At 58.6% G+C, this 25,934-nt stretch overlaps 8 protein-coding genes across 8 annotated transcripts; 3 read left to right on the top strand and 5 right to left on the bottom strand.

The window, feature by feature from the left end:
- Positions 1 to 255: 255 nt before the first annotated feature.
- SCHCODRAFT_02717927 (uncharacterized protein) lies at positions 256 to 1,658 on the top strand (the record flags this gene model as incomplete). The annotated part of the gene is made up of 5 exons (XM_050347069.1): positions 256 to 297; positions 348 to 492; positions 601 to 750; positions 844 to 1,150; positions 1,235 to 1,658. 5 exons carry the CDS (start codon positions 256 to 258, stop codon positions 1,656 to 1,658), a joined length of 1,068 nt encoding a protein of 355 aa, XP_050197507.1.
- Positions 1,659 to 3,020: 1,362 nt separating this feature from the next.
- SCHCODRAFT_02115160 (uncharacterized protein) lies at positions 3,021 to 3,483 on the bottom strand. Its single transcript, XM_050341835.1, has one exon. It carries the CDS (start codon positions 3,379 to 3,381, stop codon positions 3,118 to 3,120), a length of 264 nt encoding a protein of 87 aa, XP_050197506.1. The 5' UTR covers positions 3,382 to 3,483; the 3' UTR covers positions 3,021 to 3,117.
- On the top strand, positions 3,444 to 16,779 carry SCHCODRAFT_02643419 (uncharacterized protein). The gene is made up of 2 exons (XM_050346324.1): positions 3,444 to 4,244; positions 16,559 to 16,779. Exons 1-2 carry the CDS (start codon positions 3,586 to 3,588, stop codon positions 16,653 to 16,655), a joined length of 756 nt encoding a protein of 251 aa, XP_050197505.1. The 5' UTR covers positions 3,444 to 3,585; the 3' UTR covers positions 16,656 to 16,779.
- SCHCODRAFT_02519286 (uncharacterized protein) lies at positions 16,728 to 17,392 on the top strand (the record flags this gene model as incomplete). The annotated part of the gene is made up of 2 exons (XM_050343418.1): positions 16,728 to 16,923; positions 16,977 to 17,392. 2 exons carry the CDS (start codon positions 16,728 to 16,730, stop codon positions 17,390 to 17,392), a joined length of 612 nt encoding a protein of 203 aa, XP_050197504.1.
- Positions 17,393 to 17,569: 177 nt separating this feature from the next.
- Positions 17,570 to 17,854, bottom strand: SCHCODRAFT_02452519 (uncharacterized protein; the record flags this gene model as incomplete). Its single annotated transcript, XM_003027153.2, has 1 exon — positions 17,570 to 17,854. A coding segment is annotated over one exon (285 nt), but the record flags the coding sequence as incomplete, so codon positions are not given.
- A 466-nt stretch (positions 17,855 to 18,320) lies between these two features.
- On the bottom strand, positions 18,321 to 20,501 carry SCHCODRAFT_02592995 (uncharacterized protein). Its single transcript, XM_003027152.3, has 2 exons — positions 20,093 to 20,501; positions 18,321 to 20,038 (listed from the first exon to the last, which is right to left on the bottom strand). The coding sequence occupies exons 1-2, from the start codon at positions 20,375 to 20,377 to the stop codon at positions 18,584 to 18,586; spliced, it is 1,740 nt and encodes a 579-aa protein (XP_003027198.1). The 5' UTR covers positions 20,378 to 20,501; the 3' UTR covers positions 18,321 to 18,583.
- Positions 20,502 to 20,758: 257 nt separating this feature from the next.
- SCHCODRAFT_02556767 (uncharacterized protein) lies at positions 20,759 to 22,961 on the bottom strand. Its single transcript, XM_003027151.2, has 2 exons — positions 22,601 to 22,961; positions 20,759 to 22,542 (listed from the first exon to the last, which is right to left on the bottom strand). The coding sequence occupies exons 1-2, from the start codon at positions 22,880 to 22,882 to the stop codon at positions 20,992 to 20,994; spliced, it is 1,833 nt and encodes a 610-aa protein (XP_003027197.1). The 5' UTR covers positions 22,883 to 22,961; the 3' UTR covers positions 20,759 to 20,991.
- Positions 22,962 to 23,489: 528 nt separating this feature from the next.
- Positions 23,490 to 24,887, bottom strand: SCHCODRAFT_02643413 (uncharacterized protein). The gene is made up of 4 exons (XM_003027150.3): positions 24,474 to 24,887; positions 24,105 to 24,411; positions 23,878 to 24,046; positions 23,490 to 23,819 (listed from the first exon to the last, which is right to left on the bottom strand). The coding sequence occupies exons 1-4, from the start codon at positions 24,759 to 24,761 to the stop codon at positions 23,723 to 23,725; spliced, it is 861 nt and encodes a 286-aa protein (XP_003027196.2). The 5' UTR covers positions 24,762 to 24,887; the 3' UTR covers positions 23,490 to 23,722.
- Between the last annotated feature and the right edge of the window lie 1,047 nt (positions 24,888 to 25,934).

The following is a 25,934-nucleotide window of genomic DNA, read 5'->3' as shown; positions in this document are numbered from 1 at the left end:
ACCCGGAATCGGGGCGATCGGTCGCTCTCGTGCGCTCTCGGACCGCCGACTGCCCGTCTCGCCGCCCGACTTTCCCATCCGTGGTGGCGCTTTGCGCCGCCGTGTCCTTCCTCTCATACCATCTCGTCGTCGGTGTCGAGCTCACAACAGCTGCGAGCGCTTTTGCTCAACTTCCACGTCTGCTGATTTCGACCCAATGCTGAACGCTCGGCATTCGACATCCAGGGACTCGCTATGCGCAAATCGCCGTAGTCGATGGGTAAATGGATGTCTTCGCCCGGCGAGCGGGTATATACGGTACGTCCTACTCTTTACCCCGCCAGGAATCCGCGCTCACTCTGCTCTAGACCGTCTCCCTGTCGTCAAATCTGTCCCCCGCCGCTGTCAGAGTCCTTCGACAGCGCCGAGACTCATCCTCATCACCGTACACCACCTTCGAGTCGGATACAATGCTGAAGCAATTAATCGTCGTCCGCCAAGTGGTGACATACGGTGTGTAATGAGGTTCTTGCAATCTATCCCGACGCTTACAAGTGCCCAGATCACAACGACACGAATGATTCTCGTCCGCCGAATGAGGCCGGAAGACCCCCGGCCCAGATCTCCGTTCGCCGACCACATGCCTCGCCATCCCACGACTCGCAGGCTCGTCCACGAATGAGAAGTCCCCTACGTCGCTCCCTCGTCCTTGCCAACCACCTCATCAATCTCTGAAGCGATGTATTCTCGTCCGCCGAGCAGGGATATACGGTGCGTAACCTGCTTCTCATACGAGAGCCGACAGCTCACAACGCTCCAGAATCCTGCGGCGGTGAAATTGATGTTTGGCAAGCGGAAGATTAGCCCTCGAAGCCTCCGCTCGCACTCAAGAACTCGCTGACACCGCCATCGACTCAGCAGCACCATCTTCGTCGCGCAAACCCGAGCATCAGACCCCCAGCGCTATCTGCACGTCATCGACGCTCCCAGCATCGTTATTCCCGCCGTGCAAGCTCAACGACCTTCGCTTCACCTTGATGACTCTTGGGCGACTGTGGCTTCGCCGCAACTACTCCTCGTTGACTCTCGCGTGTCGGATTCAGCCCCGATGCTCTCCCGTCGATTCAAGCGCTGAAGCAATAGAATTCCGTCCGGCGAGCGGGGTAATAAGGTACGTGCTCTACTTCATACTCGTCGGTCAAACGCTGACTCTTCACTGTCTTGTTCAGCTGTAGCCTCTATCATCGCTCTCAAGTCAACTGCCATGCCTGTCCTCCCAAGGCAATCGCCTCGCCTCCCCCGAGCGCGACCTTGACCCTCGCCTTCGCTCTGAAGCAGGCCCTTCCACTTTGCCCGCCATCCTCGCTTCCGCTTCCGCTCTCGAGCTCGTCATTCACCCTCGCTTTTCGCTTCAAGCGCGACCCCTCTATGAATCTGTCTCGCTTCGAGCTTCCCGTGCTCACCCTGAGCCATTTAGCGCTTACGCCAAGCTGCCCAGCGCTCACCCCAAGCTTCCCGGCACTCTCTTCACCCTCCTAGATCTCCCCATCATCGTCCGTCGCCTCCCGAACGATCTCATAACGCCCGAATCCCTCCGAGCGATCTACGAAGGCCCCCGAGTGATCTACAAAGCCCCCCAATTAATATGTCCATGGATCTTTGTCCGCCGAGCGAGGTGATACGGCCGGGGCAGCCTTACCTACTCGAGACCTTCTCGACCACACAGATAGGCTCTCGAGCACTTTGCTGACCCGCGAGCGTGTTGCCAACCCGCGAGTGCGTTGCTGGCCCTCGAATGTTCCGATGCAGCTGTGAGCATCTCACTGACCCCTCGAGCGCTTCTCTGACCTCCCGGATACCTTTCTACCTTCTCGAGCGCTTTCTCACGACTTCACTGTTTCTGCGAAGCCTTCTATACTCCTGTCATGATGTGTACTATGCAATATGACCTTGGCTGTTTAGCTCGTTTGTTGGGCTTGCACGGTCTTGACTTGCTCGTTCTCGGTCTTGACGTGCTCATTCTCGGTCTCAAGTTGCTCATTCTCGATCTCGACTTGCTCAGTCTCGGTCTCGACTCACTCATTCTCGATCTCGACTTGCTCATGACTGACTTGTGTGGCAACCCGACGAGTCTCGACTCTACCCTTGATTTCGGCTTTCGATCCATTCGACTTGATGCTCACCATGCTCGAATCGACTCGACTGAGTCTCGGTCTTCTCGTCTCCTGCTCTATCTTCTCACCCCCTCGACAGCCTCTCGAACATCCCCGCAGCCTCGACCACGGCTAGTCTCGCCCGTCGGCGTCTCATCTCACCCTCGACCTTTACATCTCATCCGTCAACACCTCGGCTGCACTCTCCATCCCCCTGCGCTCCGTCCATTCTCTCCCACTCACCCACAGCGCTTGTCACCTATACGCTTGTAGCCTATCTCGAGCCTTGTACTCGTTGTGTTCACTGTAGCATGTAGCATGGGCAGAATGTGCACCCACCTCACGCCCCTACCTTATATGTCCGACCCATGGCCGTGTCTCGAGCAGCTACGGATCAGCTCGCGGAAGGTAAATGAGAGCTCGTACGACGGAAGGGGGGCCGAGGCGAGCCCTCGATGGCGATTAATAGCCATCAAACGACGTCCGAGCGAGATCACGGAATAATTTTCGTGGATAACGGATGATTTTTGATGGCTCGAGCAGGGTCTGTGATGTCTGGAGCGGGGTCTGTGATGGTCTGTGATGGTGGGCGCTGGTGGCAGAGGAGAGTGACTGGGAGAGAAAAATCGAGAGGAGGGGAGCAAGGAGGGGGAGGGACTAGTTGTTTTGCAGAGAGGTTGGCCTACCCACACCCTTTAGTTTTGTCTTTGAACGACAAGGAACGGAGAAGGACTCGAGCCTGCACAATTGTTAGAGCGGAGGTGTCACGCTTTCCCAGCGAGTTCGGAGGGAATAGTAAAGGAGCGAGTAATTGCAGCGACTTGTAACCTCGGGGACCTCTTAGTTTGGTGAATGCACTCCCGCCGCACGCTGTCCGAAGTCGCTAGCTGCAGCGGATCGCGAGATAGCAATTACAGGAGGTCGTAGATGCGAATTTTCTCACTTTTCACCGATTAGGAAACGCGACGGTTGATGTTCGGTCACGTCACGCGGGGCGCGCAGGGACGACCGTCGGAGACCGCCATCTCGATGCTGACTCGAGTCTACCTAGCCTCGCCGTCTGGCCACCGCTCACCCGACAAGTCGCGCGGGACTCGAACGCAGACTCGGAAGCCCGCGGCGATGACGTCGCGCCTTGACAGCTGGCGTGCCGGCAGCCTTCGCGCCCTTCTCTCCTCCTGCGATCGCTGGCACACCCAACCGCGTACCCGCTGACAGCTCGTCGGAGCCGGCGCGACAGCGAGCACATCCCACCAAGCAGCCACCCTCCCGTCCCCGCGTCCTCGCGTCCTCTCTACGCCGTCGCAATCGTGTCGTCATCCGCGGTTGCCGCGTCGACGTCCCCAGTAGTTGCGGGAAGAGTGAATGCCAAGCAGCGAGTCGATGCGGGCAGCGAGCGCGACACGTCGACAGGGGCTACACGCGAGCGGACGACTCTCCTCTCCCAACGCCCATGACCAGCAGGAACCGCGAGCCTCGCTCACGCGCCGCATCTCTCGTTCGCGCCGCGCGTTCTGCCACCAGCTCTCGTGCATCTACTCCGGGATCCATTGATCTCACTGATAGTGTGTCTACGACCGGATCATCGTCTGGAAGTAGAAAGCGCAAGCACAGATCAGTCAGCCTGCCAAGGCAGCCCAAAAGATCGCGGAGGATTGCTGCTATACACGCTCCGCACGACGGATCAGAAATCGGTACATTCTCGGCGGGAAACACGCAGGCTCTATCTGGCGAGGGCCCCGGGGAAGTTGGCTTTGACCTGACAGTCGCGGACGTACTGGAGCAGCCGGAGCAGTACGCCGACGTCGAGACTTTGCCCGACATTGGGCTGGGGGTCGTTGACAGGCCCCCCTCTCCTTCTGCCAACGCGAAGGGGAAACAGCGCGCCGCTACGCGCTCACCTACACCCGAGCCCAAAGCGGAGCCCGCTTCGCCCGCGCCACCGCCCAAGCAGACGCCCATCGCCGAGTATACTTGCCCAATATGCTTCTTCGCGCCGACGAATGCGACTCTGACTCCCTGCGGCCATATCTGCTGTGGGAGCTGTCTGTTTACGGCCGTCAAGACCGCGATGTTGCGTGCGGCGCATACGCCGGAAGGATTGGAGGCAAAGTAAGACACAGAAGCGTATTCATTGTGTGCATCATTCTAATCCTTGCTGCAGGTGCCCCGTCTGCCGTGCCACAATCCCAGGCTGGGATGGTCGTGGTGGAGGCGTGATCGGTCTCAAGTTACGGTCGAAGGTCACTATAAGTCTCTAAACTGGCGGCACTTCCATCTACACGATATACTTTTCACATGAGAGAAAGTCCAGCTTGCCTAGATTGATGCCCATGTTCGCGCATACTCTCCCCCACATCTCCTCTGACATTCCGGGCTCTATGCACTCTATCCCTCCCTTAGGAAAGACGCTCGTCAGGAAGGCCGCCACTGGCTTCACCTGCGCGTACGACAATACCGAGCACATGAACTCCAGTACGATCGGCCTGTTTTCGACGCGCTCGTCCTCTCGCACCTCCACCGGATCGGGTATGTCGGAGAGGTCCAGATACGTGAGCAAAATTCTCTTGAACCCCGGGCAGTGCCGCGCGAGCGGGATGAGCGTGCGCAAGGTCACCCGCGGGGTATATGGGGCAAGCGCATCGACCGTGCTCCACCAGCTCCCCAGCTCCGTCCATCCCTTGCACATCAGCTTGACCGCGCCGTCGATGTCCGCGTCGCCGCTCTGCCACCCGATGGCGGCGCTGGTGATGTGCGGGAGCGCGAGGAGGGGGAGCGCGTCAGCCAGGCCGGTGACTACCTCGACCTGCGTGAAGCTGTCGCGCGCGATGCGCGCTCGGCGTCGAAACAGTCGAACCCGCGCTGGTTATCGGCGGCGAGCGCCTCGTGCGCGCGGGGATTTCCGAGTTCGGGATCGAAGGAGGGAGGGGAAAGGGACCCGTAAACAGAGTCAACAGCAGAGCTCGTCGATAGGATGGTAAATAGCCTGTCTGCACGCTTACTACCAGCCGCACTTTGCTCGGAATCCCTAGCCATCGCCTTCGCTCGAAAGCCTGGAAAGCGCGAGTGACAGCGACATCCCTATCGTTACCTCCCCCCGCCTCGCTAAAGGACATCCTTCCGCTCATAACACATCCCATCTCATCCCCGCTAGCTCATTCAGCTCTAATCAAGTCGCGTTCGACCGCAACCGCGAGCTTGCCACTCACCCTCCCTCCGCCTGCGCATCGACCTCCTGGTCCCCCTGCTCAAGAAGAACTGACAGAACGTCAGGTCGCTGCACACCAAGACGACCACGGGCAAGCCCGTCCGCTTGTTCTAAGCGTTGTATATCGATCTATCTAGATAAAAGTGGTAATTATTTGAATTCGTGAGTTACACCCCACTCGACGTCGCGTCGTCGCGCGCGAGTCAAAGCGACTCTAAAACCCCACCCCAAGTAGCTCGAAAGAAAGGCGCGTAGCATCCACCTCGCCATCTTCGCATCACGAGCCCCCTCCCGCTATCCCTTCCCTCGCTCGTGAGGAACCGCGCGCTCGCACTCCTCACTTTCCCTCCTCCCCTCGCGGAGAACGAAGCCGGATAGCGCGTCAACGCGGTTGTTTCCATCGCAACCAGAACTGCAAAAACGTCAGTGAGTGAATGAGAAAGCACGCCTCGGGCGCACCAACCCAAATCCCAGTGCCCCTCCCCTCGCAGTCGCGCCCCACCTCACGGTTTCCCAGCCTTGAGAATCGCATGGAAGGTGGCGCGCATCGTGAGGGAAGGGGTAATGAAGGGATATCTGATGGGAGGGCGTCGATGAGAGCGGGGGGTGGAGGTGGGAGGGGAGGGGCAAGAGGAGGGAAGGGGAGGGGACGGGCAGGAGGAGGAAAGGGGAAGGGGACGGAGGGGAAGGATTGGGGGATAAGATAGCTCACCGCCACCATGAAATGACACCCGTCCTCGCGGGGGAAGGGGAGGGGGGTAGGAAGTCCCCTACCCGGCCGCCTTTGTCAAACCGACAGCAGGCGCTGATCGTCAGCGACTAAGCGGGCACGAGCGCACTGCAGACAGCGGTCAGTCCCCGATAGCGGGAAGGGGGTGGGGAGGGTATCCAACCCTCCACGTAGAACTCACCTAGGCAGCGCGCGCACCGCTCCCGGCGATTTTGAGGCACCCGATTGTCTGCCGAGTGAGAATCAGTACGCGTTCGAGAAGGAAAGGGGGGGGGAAGGAGAAGGGGAGGGTTCCCCCACCCCCTTCGCAATGCTCACCTAGGGCGCCCGAGCGCGTCTCCGACGGCTCGGCCCCATAAAAAAAATGCCTCACAAGGCGTCGGTACGCTCCTGACGATTTTGAGGCGATGGGGAAGGGGGAGAGTACCCTATACCTCCGCCACAAATCTCGCTCTCGCCTGCGGCGTTGCGGCCTCACCGAAGCCGTGCGAGATCCTGCAAAAGGGGGGTAAGTCCGCTTGCGATTAGAAGGGATGGGGTGGGGGGAGGGTAACTCACCCTCGTCGCTTTTCTCATAGAGCAACCCCACGCGCGCCTCCGGCGGCTCCCCCTCGCCGAGTAGTCATCCAAGATCCTGTATAAGAGGGTCAGTAGCCCCACAACAAGGAGGGAGCCGAGAGGGTGACCCACCCTCGTCGTATCCTTCACCGAGGGACCCCGCGCGTGCCTCTGGCGGCTTGGGGTCGACGAAAAGTCGTCCAAATACCCTTCGAAAGGGGGTCAGCGGGCTTATCAAAAAGGGGGAATGGAGTGAGGGAGTCCTACCCTCGACGCATCCCTCATTCGAGGGGCCCACGCGCGCCGCCGGCGGCTGGACCCCGTCGAAAAACCGTCAGTCTTTGGAAATGGGGGGTGGGGGCGGGTCCCCACCCCAGCATGCCACCAACGGCTCTACCTGGCTGCGATGGCGAGGCACTCGGTACGCTGCGACGGAAACAAAGAGATGGAAATGACTTGCCAGTGACCCCATCCCCCCTTTCGCGAGGGAAGGCGCCCCGCACACACTCCTTCATGCTCCCAAAGGTGGGGGACCCCCTCCCCGGCGCTTAGCCCGCCCTAAGCAGCGAGCGCATGCCTTCGGCGGCTCATCCCAGCGACGATGCGGGTTAGTTAGCTTGACCAAAAACAACTTGAAGGGGCATAACTCGCCGACAAGTCTACCCCCTCCCGCATTCAAGCGTCCCCGTGTCCATCCCTTTTCCTTGAAAGGGTGGGGGAGAACCCTCCCCCGTCGCGTCATCCGCCCGAGAGAGCCCGCGCACGCCTCGGCAGCTTGCCGCCGTAGAAAATTGTCTCAAGGTCTATAGAGGGCGGGTCAGTACGCTTATGACAGGGGAAGGGGGAGGGAGACCCACCCTCGTCGCACTCCTCAACGAGGGGGCCCGCGCTCGCCTCCGGTTTCTCGAATACGCCTGAAGTCACTCAAAATCATGCGAAGGGGGGCCTTAAGATCAGCGGATGGAGGGATCCCCCACCCTCGTCGCATCCCCCTTCGAGGGATGCACCGCACGCCTCCGGCGGCTCAGTCTCAGCAAAATAACTTCTTACAGGGGGTCAAGGTGCCCCCAACATAGCTCAGGTCGGAGAGAAGGGGGAGGGCCCCCGCCCTCTTCGCGCCTTCACTGGGGGTGCGCGCACGCCTCCGGCGGCTCGACCTCGCAAAAAGGTTGGCCGATGGTCGCGTAAAATGGGATCAGTCCGCTTGTAACTGCGGAAGGGAAGGGAGGGCACCCTGCGCTCGTCGCATCCTTCACCGAGGGACCCCGCGCATGCCTCCGGCGGCTCGGGGTCGGCAAAAATCATCTCCAAATCCTTCAAATGCGGGGTCAGCACGATGAGGTCAAAAGGGTAGGGGGGAGGTAACCCCACCCTCGCCGTGGTCTTCATAGCGAAGGAGCGCGAACGGTGAATGGAGCAGCTCACCAATAATCTCTCCCCTCTCTCGCGTCATAGTGCCTCCGCATATCGCTCCCACTTGACGTGATGCGGGCGAGTCCCCTGCCCCATCGACTTTCTCGCCCGAAGTAGCGCGTGTATGCCTTGGGCGGCTCTGCCTGGTCTGAGAATGGATTCAGTGAGCGCGTGTTATAGAAATATCAAATCCGAAAAGCGCACAGCTCACCTAGCGTCTCCCCCTCCCAGCGTGTTCCTTTCCCTTGAAAAAGTGGAGAGGACCCCTCCCCCTCGCATACTCCAGAAAGGGGAGCGCACACGTGCCTCCGGCGGTCGGAGGATCTAAGAGAAATCAAGGAGGAGGGGGTCAGCGCGGTTAATGTGTACTGAGCATAACTCACCGGCGCGCAGCAATGCCCCCCTTCAACAGATGTAATCCTCCCTCTTCATCTATATCGGCGGAGGGATCCCGCGCGTGCGTCTCATGGCGCGGGGCATGTCGATAATCCACTTTGGAAGGGGGTCAGTGGGAGTTTGAATGCGTTAGGGGGGCGAGCAAACCCACCAAGACCGAGGGTGGACCACCCTCATTGCGTCCTCCACGCGTCCTCTACGCGAGAGCGCTCGTGCACCCCGATGGGGACCCGGGTGTCCACGAAAAGGCATCTGCAACAGAGTCAACACGACGTGAGATATCGCCCTCCAGTGTAGAGCTTGACGCGCGTTCGTGCACCCACCTTCATCCGCCCCCGGATTGGGTACCCTCGGCCTACGAGGTTCGAGAAGAAGGCCCCCTGCATCGTCGCGTGCTGTCGGAATGACCCGGGCAAAGGGCCTAGAAGGAGGGGGGAGGTGTCCTGAATTGCTGTGTGTGGTGACGACGACAGTCGGGGATAGCCCAGACGCCGACGTAGAGGAAGGAAGGGGGCGGGCAACAGCGTGCCGATCGCTGTGCTCGTTGCCTGCGCTGAGATGAGCCACGAAACGCGACGGAGGGGTATCAGCTCACCGGCACTAGCGACGCTCGCACGTCTTCGAAGTCGCGCTGGGAGCGAGGAAAAGAGGGCGGGGCTACGGAGTGACTTTAAGCTCTGTGTCTTCGTTGAGTGCGTGGCGGGACGAATGAGAAAAAGCGCAGACTCACCGGGAAAATCACGGTAGTGAGACTGTCTTGATGCTCGTCGACAGAGACGGCAGTAGGCCTGCAGCCCAACCACCGTCGGAGGCCGTACGGCGGCCCGCCCCAATGCGACCACCGTCGAGCGGTCACTGTCCTCGTCAAGACAAGCGAGCCTGAACGGATAATGCCGTGCTCACCGCATAACACAACGCCATCCGCAACGCCCGAGGTGCTAGACGCGCCGAGTCCGAGAGTTCGGGGGTCGCGGAAAAGGTACGACTGCGTCGCCCAAACTCCAGTCGTAAGCCTGCTGAGCACGCATTGAGGCGCGGAGGGTGAGCCCGGCGTTGGCGCCGATGGTGGTGTGTTGAGAGTGGCAGTCGCGGGTCGTGTTGGTCGATGTGATGGCCTAGAGCAAGCCTGGTCAGGGTGGTGCGACGTCGGAAATCCAGCCCGTCCTTACCCGGCGAGAAAGGGTCAGACAGCGGCGTCTAAGTGCTATCGCTGTCCAACGAGTTAGGAAGCACGATAGTTAGATAGAAAGTCGATAAACATACCCGACGAGCATCGAAACCGGCAAGTGCGTTTGGTGTCGATTGATGGTGCGCATTGCAAGAAGGCTGTGAAAGCGATCAGTAAATGTGTACAGCGGTCGTAGGAATGGAAGCGCGCGCTTCAATAAGTAGTAGAGCGTCTGGATAAGGAGTGTGATGAGTATTACAAGCAGTAGTGACCAAAGAAGGTAGACTTACTCGTCAATGAGCCAAAGAGAGATGGTTGACCTCAAGGAACGAGGGCATAAGACTCAGAACAAGCGAATGATAGGAGGGCTCACATAGGACGGTGGTCAAAAAGTATCCAAGAAGAGATGGTGAGGCTAAGGGGAGGTAGGAGAGAACGTGAATTGCTGATTGGAGCGGTTAGATGTCCTTACCCTTTATACCTCGCAAACGGCCCAACGCCGTGCCCAGTCGCCGCCCAACTTTCCAGACCGGCGTCGCATATTTCCGGATCAGACCTCGGCTGTCCGCGACCGGGACCCGCCCACCGAAAAGTCGGAAGATTGGGGGGATGCGCGCCGCGCGCGCATTCAATCTTCCGCTGCCCCCCTGCGCGAATGTCAGTCAGAGCGTGCAGAAAATGCGTCGAGACTTGCTCACCCGGGCTTGAGATCCCGCGCACGTGGCCTCCGGTACGGAAGTTCAGGGGTTTATGCGATCTTTCCGTCGGGTGGCGCGCAGGTTGCAGGGCGTTGGATAGAGCCTACTTGACCGCGTCCACTGGGAAACAGCGTAGGTACGGTCGCGGAGAGTGCACTAGACGTCGCGTGACACGTGTCCGTGGTGACGTGGCCCGGGTGCGACGCAGCAAAGCCCGGGAAAGAGTCGAACTTGCTGCCATCACGCTGTATCTCCATTTAGCAGGCTTTGAGCGGCGCAGAGGGCGGCACGCCAGAAGTGCCTCCTCCTCACCGAGTCGCTATCTCAAAGCTTCGGCAGTGACGGGACACGTGTATGCGGCGATGTCAAGATGGTTAGCGGTCCTCAGCGAGGGCATAATGGGGCCGGTCCATTGTTCTCGCCAAGGTGAGGATAGCAGAGTGGGCGCGGATGCGCCGAGGCCGCCGCCGGCGCGCATCAAGCTTCCAGACTTCTGATCGGATATTTAAGTGTCTAGAGCGTCGCATTCGGAAGGATCCACCTACCGTAAAGCGGAGGAAGTCGTAGGCGAGGTGAATGGCGGCGAGCAAATATTCGGCGATTTGAACGCGAGGACCGAGTCCGGGGAGTGTCGTAATGCTGTAAACATGGTAGGTAGTGTAGCCGTAGTGACGTACAGGAGGCTGGGCGTCGTGTATAGGGCGTGTTCGTGATGGGGAAGATGCGGGAGGACGAGGAGACGGTGTGTATTGCAAGGTGGGAATTGCGCCAGGGCTGTCCAAACTTCCAGATTCACGTGTATACTACTCGAAGACTATGTATCTGTGCTTATTTGGTCAGCAAAGGCCCATGTGGTGATTGTATGAGCGCACCAAACGCGACGCCACATATTCAAAACGCCCTTCCCGACGTCCTACAGACCTCAATACGCGGTGGAGGCGAGTTGAAATTGCATAAATCGTCTCTCCCAGGTTCCCCCCTTCATTCCTTGGACGTCAGGTATTTCCACCCAAGTGACGACTTACCATGGATATTCGGGTCGGGTATGCATACATCTTGCTTCGACCTTCAGTTACGATAAGGGAGGACGCTTTCCCTGCTGACTGACACCAAGTGCGCCTTCGGATATGTTTCGTAGGTGCGTCTGGGACATGCCTGGACCCATCGTGGGTGCTGGGGGTAATGGGGGATAGGTGTCGTAGCCAGAGATCGCGTCGTGAAGCAGTAGCCGTGTCGTTCAAGACGTTCTCAAGGAGCCCGTAGCGCTGTCCGTTCCCCTAGTTGGTGATGGGAGGGGAATCACTTGGCGACGAGGATGCCGTTGTCGAAAGTACGGGGGGCGATGGCGATGGGCGCAGAACGCGGGAGGCGGGCGGGGGAAGCGCGGTCGGGAGTTGCCGACGACCGGCGGGGCGGCGCGGAAGCCGGTAAGCGCCCGGCGCTTAAGGCACGCTCCTTGTTCCCGGCCGTCACCGTCGTTCCCCGTGTCTGCGCGCCGCCCCGTCGATCGTCTCCTCGCTGCAAAGGTGACTTTGGTGATATGCCGTGGGGCTCTCTTCTCACTCAGGCAGACTGTCATATGTCGATTGCTATCTATTTTGCTCATCTCACGGCGAGAAAACCTCGCGGGGCAAGCCCACAAGCGTCGACCTCTTCGTCGAGCGCCGCGCTGCTCGAAACACGTGTATCGGCAAGATCAAGATCCCTTCAACTCAGGCACCCGCGCGGAGTGGCCTAGGCAAATGCCCCGCGCGGGGAGGAATGTCGATTTGTTGACTCCGGCGGGCTTCTCGTCAAAACCTTCCGACTTTGGGAGGTTCCCCTGTCTTTCCGCGACCCTGAGCGCCCGGAATCGGGGCCTTCGGTCTTTCCGCTCACCGTCCGTCTCGCTGCCGGACTTTCTCGTCCATGACGGCCCTTTGCGCTGCCGTGTCCTTCCTCTCATGTCACCTCGTCACCGGCTTTGAGCTCACGACAGCTGCGAGCGCTTCTGCTCAGCTTCTACGTCTGCTGATTGCTACACAAGGCTGAACGCTCGGCCTTTGACAGCCAGCGATTAGCTATGCACAAATCGCCGTAGTCGATGGGTAAATGGATGTCTTCCCCCGGCGAGCGGGTATATACGGTACGTCCTACTCTTTACCCCGCCAAAACTCCGCGCTCACTCTGCTCTAGACCGTCTCCCTGTCGTCAAGTCTGTCCCTCGCCGCCGCCAGAGTCCTTCGAGAGCGCCGAAACTCGTCCTCATCGCCGCACGCCACCTTTAAGTCGGATGCCATGCTGAAGCAATAGATCGTCGTCTGCCGAGCGGTGACATAAGGTGCGTGTTACGACTCTTGCAATCTATCCCACCGCTTACAAGTGCCAGATCACGACGACACGAATGATTCTCGTCCGCCGAATGAGGCCGGAATACTCACGGCCCAGATCTCCGTTCGCCGACCGCCGGCCTCGCCATCCCACGACTTACAGGCTCGTCTTCGAATGAGAATTCCCCCACGTCGCTCTCTCGTCCTTGCCAACCACCTCATCAAGCGCTGAAGCAATGTATTTTCGTCCGCCGAGCAGGGATATATGGTGCGTAACTTGCTTCTCATGCGAAAGCCGACAGCTCACGGCGCTTTAGAATCCCGAGGCAGCCAATCGACGTTCAGAAATCAAGTCACCAACTTCCGAAGCGCCTGCGCTCTGACTCAACAACTCGCTAACTCGCTGACGCCGCCATCCACTCGGCGGCACCATCTTCGTCGCGCAAAGTCGAGCAACGAACCCCCAGCGCTATCTGCAAGTCATCGACGCTTCCAGCATCGTTCTCCCTGTCGTGCAAGCTCAACAACGTTGGATTCGTTCCAGTGACTTTGTCTGCACCTCAATGACCTTGGCTTCACCTCGGTGACTCTCGTGCGATTGCGGCTTCACCCCAACTACTCCTCGTCAACTCTCGCGCGTCGAATCCAGCCCCGAAGCCCTCCCGTCGATTCAAGCGCTGAAGCAACAGAAATTCGTCCGGCGAATGGGGTAATAAGGTACGTGCTCTACTTTGCACTCATCTGTCCGTCAAACACTGACTCTTCACTGTCTCGTTCAGCTGTCTTCTCTGCCATCGCTCTCCCTCCCAAGCGCAACCTTCACCCTCACCTTCGCTCCTAGCAGGCCCTTCGGTTTTGCAATACATCCTCGCTTCCGCTTCCGCTCTCGAGCTCGTCATTCACCCTCGCTTTTCCCTTCAAGCGCGACCCCTCTATGAATCTGTCTCGCTTCGAGCTTTCAGCGGTCGCCTCGAGCCACTCAGCGCTCTCCCAGGCTGCCAAGCACTCTCTTAACCCTCCTAGATCTCCCATCATCGTCCGTCGCCTCCCGAACTATCTCACAACGCCCGAATCCCTCCGAGCGATCTACGAAGGCCCCCGAGTGATCTACAAAGCCCCCCAATTTATATATCCATGGATCTTCGTCCGCCGAGCGAGGTGATACGGCCGGGGCAGCCTTAACTACTCGAGACTTTCTCGACCACACAGATAGGCTCTCGAGCACTTTGCTGACCCGCGAGCGCGTTGCTGACCCACGAGCGTGTCGCCAACCCGCGAGTGCGCTGCTGGCCCTCGAATGTTCCGATGCAGCTGTGAGCGTCTCAATGACCCCTCGAGCGCTTCCCTGACCTCCCGGGTACCTTTCTACCTTCTTGAGCGCTCTCCACCTCCTCGAGCGCTTTCTCACGACTTCACTCTTGCTGCGAAGCCTTCTATACTCCTGTCATGATGTGTACTATGCAATATGACCTTGTCTGTTGAGCTCGGGCTTGTCGAGCTTGCTCGGTCTTGACTCGCTCATTCTCGGTCTTGATGTGCTCATTCTCGGTCTTGACTTCTTCATTCTCAGTCTCGACCTGCTCGTTCTCGGTCTTGACTTGCTCATTCTTGATCTCAAGCTGCTCATTGTCGATCTCGACTTGCTCATGACTGACTGTGTGGCAATCCGACGAGTCTCGACTCTACCCTTGATTTCGGCTTTTGATCTGCTCGACTCGACCTTTGATCCGCTCGAGTCGACCCTTGACCCTCGGCCGAGCCTCGAGCATCACCGCCATCCCAACATCTGCCCCATGGTCTTCTCATCTCCGTCTTGGTCTTCTCATCTTGGTTTCGGTCTTCTCGTCTCCTTCTCTATCTCCTCAGCCCCTCGACAGCCTCTCAACCATGCCTGCAGCCTCGACCACGGCTAGTCTCGCCCGTCGGCGTCTCATCTCGCCCGTCGGCGTCTCATCTCACCCTCGACCTTTACATCTCCTCCGTCAATGCCTTGGCTGAGCTCTCAATCCCCCTGCGCTCCGTCCATTCTCTCCTAATCACCCACAGTGCTTGTCACCTGTATGCTCGTAGCACGTCCTGCGATTTGTACGCTTCAGACTTGTACTCGTTGTGTAGCATGCGAATAGAGAGCAGAATCACTGTGCACCCACCTCACGCCCCTGCCTTATATGACCCGCCCATGGCTGGGTCTCGAGCAGCTGCGGATCAGCTCGCGAAAGGTAAACGAGAGCTCGTACGACGGAAGGGGGGCCGAGGCGAGCCCTTGACGGCGATTAACAGCCATCGAACGATGTCCGAGCGAGATCACGGAATAATTATCGTGGATAACGGACGATTTGTGATGGCTGGAGCGGGGCCTGTGATGGTGGGCGCTGGTGGCAGAGGAGAGTGACTGGGAGAGTAACATCGAGAGGAGGGGAGCAAGGAAGAGGAGGGACTAGTTGTTTTGCAGAGAGGTTGGCCTACCCACACCCTGCGACTTCGTCTTTGGACAACAGGAAACGGAGAAGGACTCGAGCCTGCACAATTGTTAGAGCCGAGGTGTCACGCTTTCCCAGCGAGTTCGGAGGGAATAGTACAGGAAGGAGTAATTGCAGCGACTTGTAACCTCGGGAACCTCTTAGTTTAGTCAATACACTCCCGCCGCACCTTGTCCGAAGTCGCTAGCTGCAGCGGATCGCGAGATAGCAATTACAGGAGGTTGTAGATGCGAATTTTCTCACTTTTGACCGATTAGGAAACGCGACGGTTGATGTTCGGTCACGTCACGCGGGGCGCGCAGGGACGACCGTCGGAGACCGCCATCTCGACGCTGACTCGACGCCGACTCGATGCCAGCTGGAATCGCCGGTCGCGCGGGACTCGAACGCAGACTCGGAAGCCCGCGGCGATGACGTCGCGCCTTGACAGCTGGCGTGCCGGCATCCATCCCGCCCTTCTCTCCTCCTGCGATCGCTGGCACACCCGACCGCGTACGCACTGACAGCTCGTCGGATCCGGCGCGACAACGACAACAGACAGCACAGCACGCGGCTGCCCGCGTCCTCTCTACGCCGTCGCGATCGGACTTCCTCCTCCCATATCGTTGTCGTCATCCGCGGTTGCCGCGTCGACGTCCCCAGTCGTTGCGGGAAAAGTGAATGCCAAGCAGCGAGTCGATGCGGGCAGCGAGCGCGCGGAGGCGCGACACGTCGACAGGGGCTGCACGCGAGCGGACGACTCCCCTCTCCCAACGCCCATGACCAGCAGGAACCGCGAGCCTCGCTCACGCGCCGCATCTCTCGTTCGCGCCGCGCGTTCCGCGACCAGCTCTCGTTCCCGCTCTCGTGCATCTACTCCAGGGTCCACGGCCGGGTCTTCCTCTGGAAGTACGAAGCGAAAGCACAGATCTATCAGCCTTCCGAGACAGTCCAAACGATCGCGGAGGATTGCTGCTATACACGTCGCGCACGACGGACTCGAAACCAGTACATCCACGGCGGGAAACATGCAGGCTGAAGCTGGCCCATCCGGCGAGAGCCCCGAAGAAGTTGGCTTTGACCTGACAGTCGCGGACGTACTGGAGCAGCCGGAGCAGTACGCCGACGTCGAGACATTGCCCGACATAGGGCTGGGGGTCGTTGACAGGCCCCCCTCTCCTTCTGCCAACGCGAAGGGGAAACAGCGCGCCGCTACGCGCTCACCTACACCCGAGCCCAAAGCCGAGCCCGCTTCGCCCGCGCCACCGCCCAAGCAGACGCCCCTCGCCGAGTATACTTGCCCAATATGCTTCTTCGCGCCGACCAATGCGACACTGACTCCCTGCGGCCATATCTGCTGTGGGAGCTGTCTGTTTACGGCCGTCAAGACCGCGATGTTGCGTGCGGCGCACACGCCGGAAGGATTGGAGGCAAAGTAAGACACAGAAGCGTATTCATTGTGTGTATCATTCTAATCCTTACTGCAGGTGCCCCGTCTGCCGTGCCACAATCCCAGGCTGGGATGGTCGTGGTGGAGGCGTGATCGGTCTCAAGTTACGGTCGAAGGTCACTATAAGTCTCTAAACTGGCGGCACTTCCACCTACACGATATACTTTTCACATGAGGAAAAGTCCAGCTTGCCGAGATTGATGCCCATGTTCGCGCATACCCTCCCCCACATCTCCTCTGACATTCCGGGCTCTATGCACTCTATCCCTCCCTTAGGAAAGACGCTCGTCAGGAAGGCCGCCACTGGCTTCACCTGCGCGTACGACAATACCGAGCACATGAACTCCAGTACGATCGGCCTGTTTTCGATGCACTCGTCCTCTCGCACCTCCACCGGATCGGGTATGTCGGAGAGGTCCAGATACGTGAGGAAAAACCTCTTGAACCTCGGGCAGTGCCGCGCCAGCGGGATGAGCGTGCGCAAGGTCACTCGCGGGGTATACGGGGCAAGCGCATCGAGCGTGCTCCACGGCGCATCCGGCAATATCTCCAGCTCCTCCAGCTCCGGCCACGCCTTGCACATCAGCTCGACCGCGCCGTCGATGTCCGCGTCGCCGCTCTGCCACCCGATGGCGGCGCTGGTGATGTGCGGGAACGTGAGGAGGTCGGCGAGGAGCTCGTGGCTGGGGAGCGCGCCAGCCAGGCCGGTGACGACGTTGACCTGCGTGAGGCTGTCGCGCGCGATGCAGGCGCGCATGGCGGCGAAGAGCCCCCGCGCGGCGTCCATGTCGTCCTCGGGTTTGCGGCACCACTCCTCGGCGGCGAAATGGGTCAGCTCGAGCGGCCCAGAGGAGAGCGCACGCAGCGCTAGCGCCGCGGCGCGCAGGCTGTGGGGGTAGATGATGTTCAGCTTTCTCAGCGCGCGGAAGCCCGCTTCCGTGGCTGCTGGGATGTCGTCGAGCGGCGCGTTGCTCGACCCGACGCCGCCGATGGATAACTCTGCGAGGCAGGGGAGCGCGCGCAGGACGGGGAGCCCATGGAGTCCTTGCTTAGCGTTGAGAGTGAGCACGCGGACGTTGGCGAGCGGGAAGAGCGTCCCGAGTGCTTGGTCGCCGACTGCGGCGGTCATCCTGACGGGGCCTTCAGCGACCCGGAGGCGCACGTCCTTGAAGAAGAACATAGTCAGGGGCCCATGAGAGAAGGTGTGCAGCCGAGGGAGCAGCGGGCCGTGCGCGAGCGCGGCAGCGAGGAGGCGCGGGTGAATGATAGTGGGGCAGTCATAGTGCATGTCCATGCCATCTAGTTTGCGGATCCGGGAAGCGTAAAGCTGCATCCGCGTATACTGAGCGTCGGTGATGATTTCGGGCAGGCTGCGCTCCTCTATGTTGTCGACAGTCAGGATCTGCGTGCATTAGTTGTATATGTGCGCCTCGGGGTCACAGGCATCGAGCTACTCACTGTAGGCATTATGGTGTCGTATGACCTGGAGACCTGGCTCCCTTGCTGCCGTATGCTTTCCGACTGTTGTATCTCTACATGCGGGAGAATAGAGAACAGAGGTGTGAGGTCTCCTAGGTGCTCCCACAGCACATCGAGGGCAATGCCACCCACGAAGCGCGAGAGTGTGCTCAATAACATGAGGGTTTCAGGTCCATCAAGCTCGTCGTCTTGCACGCTTTTGAAGATGGGGTGCATGAGCTCGTAGAGCGATGCCACTCGAGTGGCAGCCGAGGGCCCATCTGTTTCTCCGGGGTGCGACGACATGATTACTGGGTTAGAAGAAAGAAGAAGAGAGGATGGTCTCGACATGACAGTACGCGCCTTATATATGTTGCCTCAACGCCGGTCATACACATACACGCGAACAACAAAAGTCCTTTGTACAGGTCAAAGCGAGCTCCGAGCGTCGCACACCACTATCACAGACAATCATCTGGTCTTTGACGTGAATAAGGGCTGGTTATGGCCACCGCAGTCAATGGCCAAGGAAGGCTCTGTGACCAGGATTGTGACAACGTGTACTCTACAGCAGGGAGCATATGAACACTGTATGCAAAGGAAGCTAGGTGTCGCGAGGTTGTAGCGACTCATTCATGTCGTCTTCCCGATCCGAGTCGCCTTCCTCTGAGGATTCCCAGTCTGAGCCAGAGCCTGAGCTCCATGACCGGTAGTAGGTGTAAGGCTCTGGCTCTGACTCGTCCTCGTCCTCTTCCAACTCCGTTTCTCGACCCGGGCGCATATCCTCAGCAGCTATCCATTCCCAATACTCCTCGCGGTAGTCATCCGAAAAGCACACGCATTCCAACGTAGGATACGGGAAGACACTGGCCAGGAAGTCAGCTACACGGCGCGAATACTTCCTGCTGGACAGGACCCCGCCGTCCTGGGGCCCCACGTCGAGCGCCACGCGCCTGTTGAGCAGGGGCTCGCCGTCCAGGCCGCTGAGGGGCGGATGGACTTTGTCGCGGGACCTCAAGCGCATGTCGAGCTGGAGGTTTCTGAGCCGCGGGCAGCGCCGCGCGAGATACCGCAGGTCCTCCAGGTCGAAGAAGCTGAACTCAGACTCCCACGGGTCGAGCGACAGTTGGTTGCGTATCACGAGGCTCTCGAGCTGCGGCCAGGCTGCAGTGAACATCTTCAGCGCGCCGGTCGGGTCGGAGTACCACGCGCAGATATCGAGCCGGAAGTGCGTGATGTTGGGGAAGGCGAGGAGGTCGGCGTAGATCCATCTGGCGGGCTCGTTCATGTGCCCGGAACTGTTCGTGACGACGCTGAGGCGCTTGAGCGCGTCGTGGTCGCAGGTGTCGCGGATGCGCTTGTACAGTTCGTAATCATCTTCAGTGGCGCGCCCGCCGTGAGAGCGGTGGCTAAAGCCCGTCAGGTGTAGTTCCTTCAGCTTCAGCGGCTCTGTAGATACTTCGTGCAGAGTGGCCGCAAAGGTCTCCATCTGCACCGGGTTGGTGATGTGAAGCTCCCTCAGGCCTGTGAAGCCCACCGCGCGCTCGGTTTTGCTGTCCAAGCGTAGGTCCTCTTCTGCCTCAACGTCGAGGAACTTGAGCCGCAGCCCCTCAAGAGACTGTAGGTCGCGCAGGAAAGGCAAGATCGCCAGCCGTTCGTCGGGTTCGAGCCCAAGGAAACGTATCCGATCGAGGCGGCAGAGATTGCCCGGAAGCCACTCGCTGTGCCCTTCGTCGTCCGCGCGCGTGACCAGGCCAACATAGGGAACGCGCTCGCCGCCTTCGTCTACGTAGCGCGCTGATAGCTTCGCTGTCTCGAGAAGTTGCATCACACGCTGTCCGACGTTCAGATGGTAGAGGTTGGGGAGCAGCGCCTGTCCTCCCCCGGCAGCGAGGATCGCGCACAGCGTATCGTGATGCAGGTGATGGCTATAAACCCATGGTGGGTAGGGTTGTTCGTCGTAGAGGACCTTGATGCGGCGAGCGTAGAATTGAAGGCGTTCCCAATCTGTTGGCGACAGAGATATCTTGTTGTTGCTATCAGGCTTCAGTGATATAACCTAGGGTCGTGAATTGTCAGACGCAGAAGTCACAGAAAGTAACGAAGTACTCACCCAATGCTTCAGAGTTTCCGTCTCCATGATCCCATGCTCATACTGTACCACGCGTGTAAATCGTTCCTCTGGAGTGCGCTTTAAACGGTCGCGTAGAACCAAGAGGAGTGAGCCAAGGTCGCCCTGCACCTCCCAGAGGATGTCGAGCGCGATGGAGCCCACATGGTGGTTGACCAGAGTGATCGGCAGAAGAGCAGCGTTCCCGTCGTCGTCTTGGACATTCTTGAAGATGCGGAAAGCAATCTCGTATGTCTCGACGACACGCGCAGCGGCACTCGAGTACATGGAGGAGAGTTGGAGTAGACGACGAGGATGTAGATGAGGGTTAAGGGAAAGAGTGGGGAGTATTCATAATTGATGGCGCCTTATATAGAGGCCGCCTAGGCTGAAAACTGCAATTCGTCACAAGAGAACAAAGGCCAAGGTCCGTGCGCCGCTTATTGTCATTGTTGCTGATGGGGATACGCCACAATTGTTCTCGGCAGGTGCCGTCCCTGTTTCGTTCGACATCAGACCCGACGGTCATAGCTTTCAAGAGCACGACAATTGTTCCAATTGTGTTCCAAGGCTCTCCTCGTCTCAGATTTATCCCTGAATACTCCAGACAGAACAAGGGATTCAGGCGATGTCAAGACAGATAATAGAGTAGACCACGCATCAGTTAGGACCCGACGTACTATAAGAAAGAAGACGTTTTATTGGGTGATCGCAGTAGCCTACTCATACCGCCGTCTTCAGTCATAACCTTTCGTAAGTGGTATTTATATCATATCTCCGAGCCCGTGAGTCCATGGGGATTTCGTCGGCCTTCAGTGTCCTCGGTTTATGTCGAGACCCTCATTTGCAGATGTAAGTTCTTGAGGCCCCCGCTAGTAAGAGAAAGCGCTATCGTAATCTTCCTAAGCATTTGTGGCTGACGCCGCTGTGGAAGGCTTTTTCTTGCCTTTCGACTTCTTCTTGCCGGTCGTTTTCGCGGGTGCGACTGGCTCTGGAGTCTCGACCGCGAGAGCGGCGTCCTCGGTAGTCGCGGAGGTCTCGACAGTGGCAGCGGAGGTCTGCATCTGATTGGTATCTGCCGTGGGCTTCTTACCCTTCTTGCCCTTCTTGCCTTTCTTGCCCTTCTTCTTAGCATTCTGCGCGTTCGCACCTGCCTCGCCTTGCGCCCTCTTCGGGTACAGGTCATCGGGCGTCAGCCACACATAACTCGTGTCGCCCTCCCAATAGGTGACGCACTTCAGCGTCGGGTACGGGAAGACGCTCGCCAGGTAGTCGGCTACGTCACGGGTGCAGTCGTCGGACAAGTTCTCATGCAGATTGTCCTGCGGGCCCAAGCAGAGCTTGACGCGCCTATCCAGTAAGGGCTCGCCTTCCAGGTTCTCGAGCGGGTACGGAACCTCCTGTAAATCCATTTCCAGCGCGACATAGGAGAGGCGCGGGCAGCGGCGCGCGAGGTATTCCAGGTCAAAAAGAGTAAAGAGCGTGAACTGCCGCTCGAGGGTGTCCGTCGAATACGCAGGCCTGTTCAAGAAGACCAGGCTCTCGAGCTGCGGCCAGGCCTCCGTAAACATGTCGAGCGCGCCTTCGACGTCGAGGTGCCAAGCGAAGATGTTCAGCTGGAAGTGCGTGATGTTCGGAAACGCGAGGAGGTCGGTGTAGAGCTCGGAGGCGTTCTGGAACTGCATAGAACCGGAGTGCGTGATCGTAGTGAGATGAGTGAGCGTGCTGTGATCACAGGTATCGTGGATATCCGAGTAGAGGCTGGTGGCGTCCGTCTCGTGGGTGAAGTCGTGGCGCCAGCCCGTCGCGTGCAGTTCCTTCAGCTTCAGCGGCTCCGTTGACATCTCCCTCAAGACGGTCCCCACGCTGTGCATCTGGATCGGGTCACTGATGCGTAGTTTCGTCAGCGCAGGGAATCCCAGGGCGACTTCGGCCTTCCTGCCAGTGACCCCGTGGATCAGGTCCTCGTCTGTCTCAGCGTCCGGAAGCTTGAGATGCAGCTCCTCGAGGTACTGAAGATCGCGAAGGAGGGGGTAGATGGCCAAATGCTTGTCGGGCTCGATCCCGAGAGAGCGAATCTGTTCAAGGCGGCAGAGGTTTCCCGGTACCCATGCGCCCCATGGTTGTCGGGGCGTGTATGCGATGAGGGCGAGATACGGGACACGCTGCCCACTGGCGTCCACGTAGCGTGCAGACAGCTTTGCGCTGTCGCAGAGGTTCTCCATTCGTTGACCGAAATTGAGGTGATGCAGGTTGGGCAGCAGTGGCTCGTCGCCACCGCCAGCGAGTATCGCACACAACGATCCCAGCCACAGGTGGATGTCGAAGGATTCACCCCGAACGAGCGGCTTGTCGTCAATAACCTTGATACGACGAGCGTAAAACTGGAGACGCTGCCATTCCTCCGGTGAGATCGAGACCTTCTTCTCGTCGTTGGGCTTCAAGAACAAAATCTAGTACGCGTGTTGTTCGTTACACAACAGTCATGCGGTGATACGATTGCGCACACACCTGATGTTCCTCGACTGTGAGTCGAGAGGTGTTCTCGTCGACAGCAACGCTTCCGCAACGTTTCTCAGTTGTGCACTGGAGGTGATCACCGAGAACCTTGATGAGGGGCAGAAGGCTCGTCTGCTCCTCCCAGAGGACGTCTAGCGCGATAGAGCCGACAAAGTGATTGACTAGAGCGACAGATAAAAGAGCCGCGTTGCCACCGTCGTGTTGAACGTGCTTGAAGATGCGGAAGGCAAGCTCGTATGTCTCGGCGACACGTGTGGAAGCACTGCTGGACATGTCGAGAGGACGAGGTCAACGACGGTGGTGAGGGTCAAAGGCAAGGGTGAAGGGGGCGATCATTGTTGGCAGTGCTTATATACATCGGCTGGCTTCGGATACGCTTTGACCCCGTCACATTACACCCAAACATCGAACAATGGGTGGTCATTTTAGCTGCCCACGTGCAGAACCGCTCTGGCCCTGTTTCTGCCGCATGCTTTTCATCAGCAGTAGTTGTTGGAAGCCTGAGCGTATTATTATGTCTTGATCTGAATGACAACACGAGAGCCAGGCAAGGCGGGTTAACCGGATGGTGGTGAAAGGACAAAGAGTAATGTGACACTGTCACGGATGCAGAGACATTGTTCCAGATTGGGATATATACGCCACATGACACACGTGCCTCATTGCTAACCCAATGCCAGCCACCGCGCTGAAACTCGTCCATCTATGACGGTTCTCGTTTTAGAGCATACGGAGCTGCTCTCAGATTCTGCCGCGAAATGGGAGTTTGTTTCTTTTACCGGATCACTAAGAGTCCTCTTGATCAAACCCGGCGGATACAAATAATCAGCGACCGCTTCAGAGGGATGACTTCGCTCTTTCCGGATCAGGCGGACTGGATGGACAGAGGGACAGAGAGAGCTCACGTCCGCGAGGCTACAATTGATTTAAGGCACTCCCTCGGCATAGACAGTGAGTGTTGTACCGCTACGCAAAGTCGAACATCACACCACGGATAGCTCGACCCAATTGGCCGGTCCAATACGACCCGAGAATATGAAGGCATAATCACCTCACCCTCTAGACGAAGTCACCCCATCTCACCGAAGACAGGCGATTTTGACCCCCATCTCGCTACTCAGGACGACTCGAAGTGGTGTGACCGAGACTTCGTCGCCGCGGCGGGTGGCGTACCCCTCGTTTGTGGCTCGGTCGGCGGCCCTGTCTACTACTACGATATGGAGGGTGAGCTTTCGTACCTTTTGGCAGTCATGAGAGGAGCACCCTACCTGTCGTCCAGCCTCCGTCTGAACGTCTTCCACGCAGACTCGAAGTCGGAGGTCAGCTCGGCACGCTGGTAATTCGCGCGTGCCTGCGACATCGCCTTGACGCCACGATAGACTCGGTTCCGCCGCAAGGAGGGGTGTTCAGGAGCCGAGTACACGTGGTGCTCGGCATCTGCGCCCACAATATTTTGTAAGCCTCAAATGTGATCCAGTGAAAAGAAACAACGAACCAGCGACGAGCGCCACAATCCCCAGCACGCTCCTCGCATACCAAAAGCATTGCGAGGTCAATGACTTATACTCCGGATACTTCTGGCTGACAACGTCGCACATCACGGCGACCTCTTCGAGCGTGAAGGGCTGCTCGGGTGGCGGATGTAAAGATTGTAGTAATCGGTACTGCTTCTCGGATAACTGCCTCGGTCTGCGCGTGTAGCTGCGGCGGCAAGGGATGATGAAGCTGTCCACTGCTTCTCCGCCTGCGAAGAAGCAAGCAAACGTCCTGAGGAACGCGTTCTCCACCTCCTCCGCCAGGGTCTACATGCATGAATTAATCAACGATCGTGACACGAGGCGCATAGCTTTTGTAGCTCGCTGACCTGCGCGGGCGCCGCTCGCTCGACAAAGATGCAGTTGCACATTCCCGTGCAGCGGTCGTAGAAGTCAACGCGGAGGAACTCGTGCATGGGTAGTTCGCGCTCTTCGTAGAGGTAGATGTCCGTGACGTGGAGTCGGCGGGCAAGAGTGGCGTCACCGAGAAAAGCGCCTACGACGTCGCAGGGTCGAAGTTGGAGGACTTCTCCTTCTCGCGCCTTGTCCGATGAACGGCGAGCGTACGAGGACGAGGCGCCAACGTTATGTGGCGGGAAGAACAGAGAGATCACCATTAATATTCGATCCTATCCGATGGAGCCAGAGTCAGAGCAACTGCGCAAAAAGTGCCCAGGAAGTCCAGGGAAGGGCGCTGTTACTTCTGCCGATTAGCTTCAAGCGTGGAGGAGGTTGTGGTGCTGGTGATGAAAAAGTGCCGTGCGCTTTGTTCCCGAAAAGAGCGTGGGCGCCGCATGTCGAGCGTCACGGAGGCGTCACGCCGACTTTTTTGGCCTGTTGTTTGACGTCCGTCCTGGTGGTCAGAGGCACCTACCGCTATCCGTGCGTCGGGAGCGAAAGGACTAACAGAGACGGCTGCGATGCAGACGGCAGATATCCAGGAAGTGACAGAGAGATCAGGGTAACAAACGTTCGCGTGGCTCTATCCAGGACTCTGCAGCGGTACATACCAAAGTCGAGGAAGATTGCGTTTTAGGATTGCCGAGTCGTACCGTCGGCTTCGCGAGCTCGAGCACACCGACCCGAAGGCGCGCCATCAAGCGGTGTAGGTAAGCAGCTTGACTAACAAGAACGTCCCGTTTTCATACGCTAATCCGGGCAGGTGCATCATGTCGTGGTCATGCCGCGGTCATGGCTGGCGCTAACAAGCATCTGGATTGCAGATAGCGTAGTCGAGATCGACGATGGTCAGCTCAGCAGATGAGGTATAGAAAAGGTAATTGTAGAAGATACGCCTCCAGACCATCTTTGGCGAAGGGAACCTGAGTAAAGACCGTCGATGGCAAGCGAACCAACCAGGATACGAGCTGGCCGAAATGCCGCGCTCAAGGTTTTGAATGGGGGAGGGGGTCGGCAAGTACCCGGCATCGTATTCTCTCACGCCGTTACCGACTGAGGCATTCCAGGCTCACTCAAACCCGCATCAGCATCGGCTGTCCAGAACGTTCGCGCGATGCTCTCCTCGTCGCACGGGTTCGCTTCGTAGGGTCATGGGTCGTTGTGGACCGTGCTGGAACAGAGCCCATCTCTATCTAACGAAAAATGCGCTTTTCAGGAAGGTTGGAGGATAGCAAGACCGACTTGAACGTACCCCACCGAGCGTCTGAAACCGGCCGGTTCAATAAATTGCGGGGCAGAGTCGGGACGCGGGGGCGGCGATCTGAGGGCGCATCAATCTCCGGCGCGTCCCCGGTTGGTCGGGCACCTTGTTTTCCGGATCAGTGAGTCCA

This window comes from Schizophyllum commune (assembly GCF_000143185.2).
Source record: "Schizophyllum commune H4-8 unplaced genomic scaffold SCHCOscaffold_14, whole genome shotgun sequence".
NCBI lineage: Eukaryota > Fungi > Basidiomycota > Agaricomycetes > Agaricales > Schizophyllaceae > Schizophyllum > Schizophyllum commune.
The sequence above is the reverse complement of the archived record's forward strand: the minus strand, read 5'-3'. Positions and strand labels throughout refer to the sequence as shown.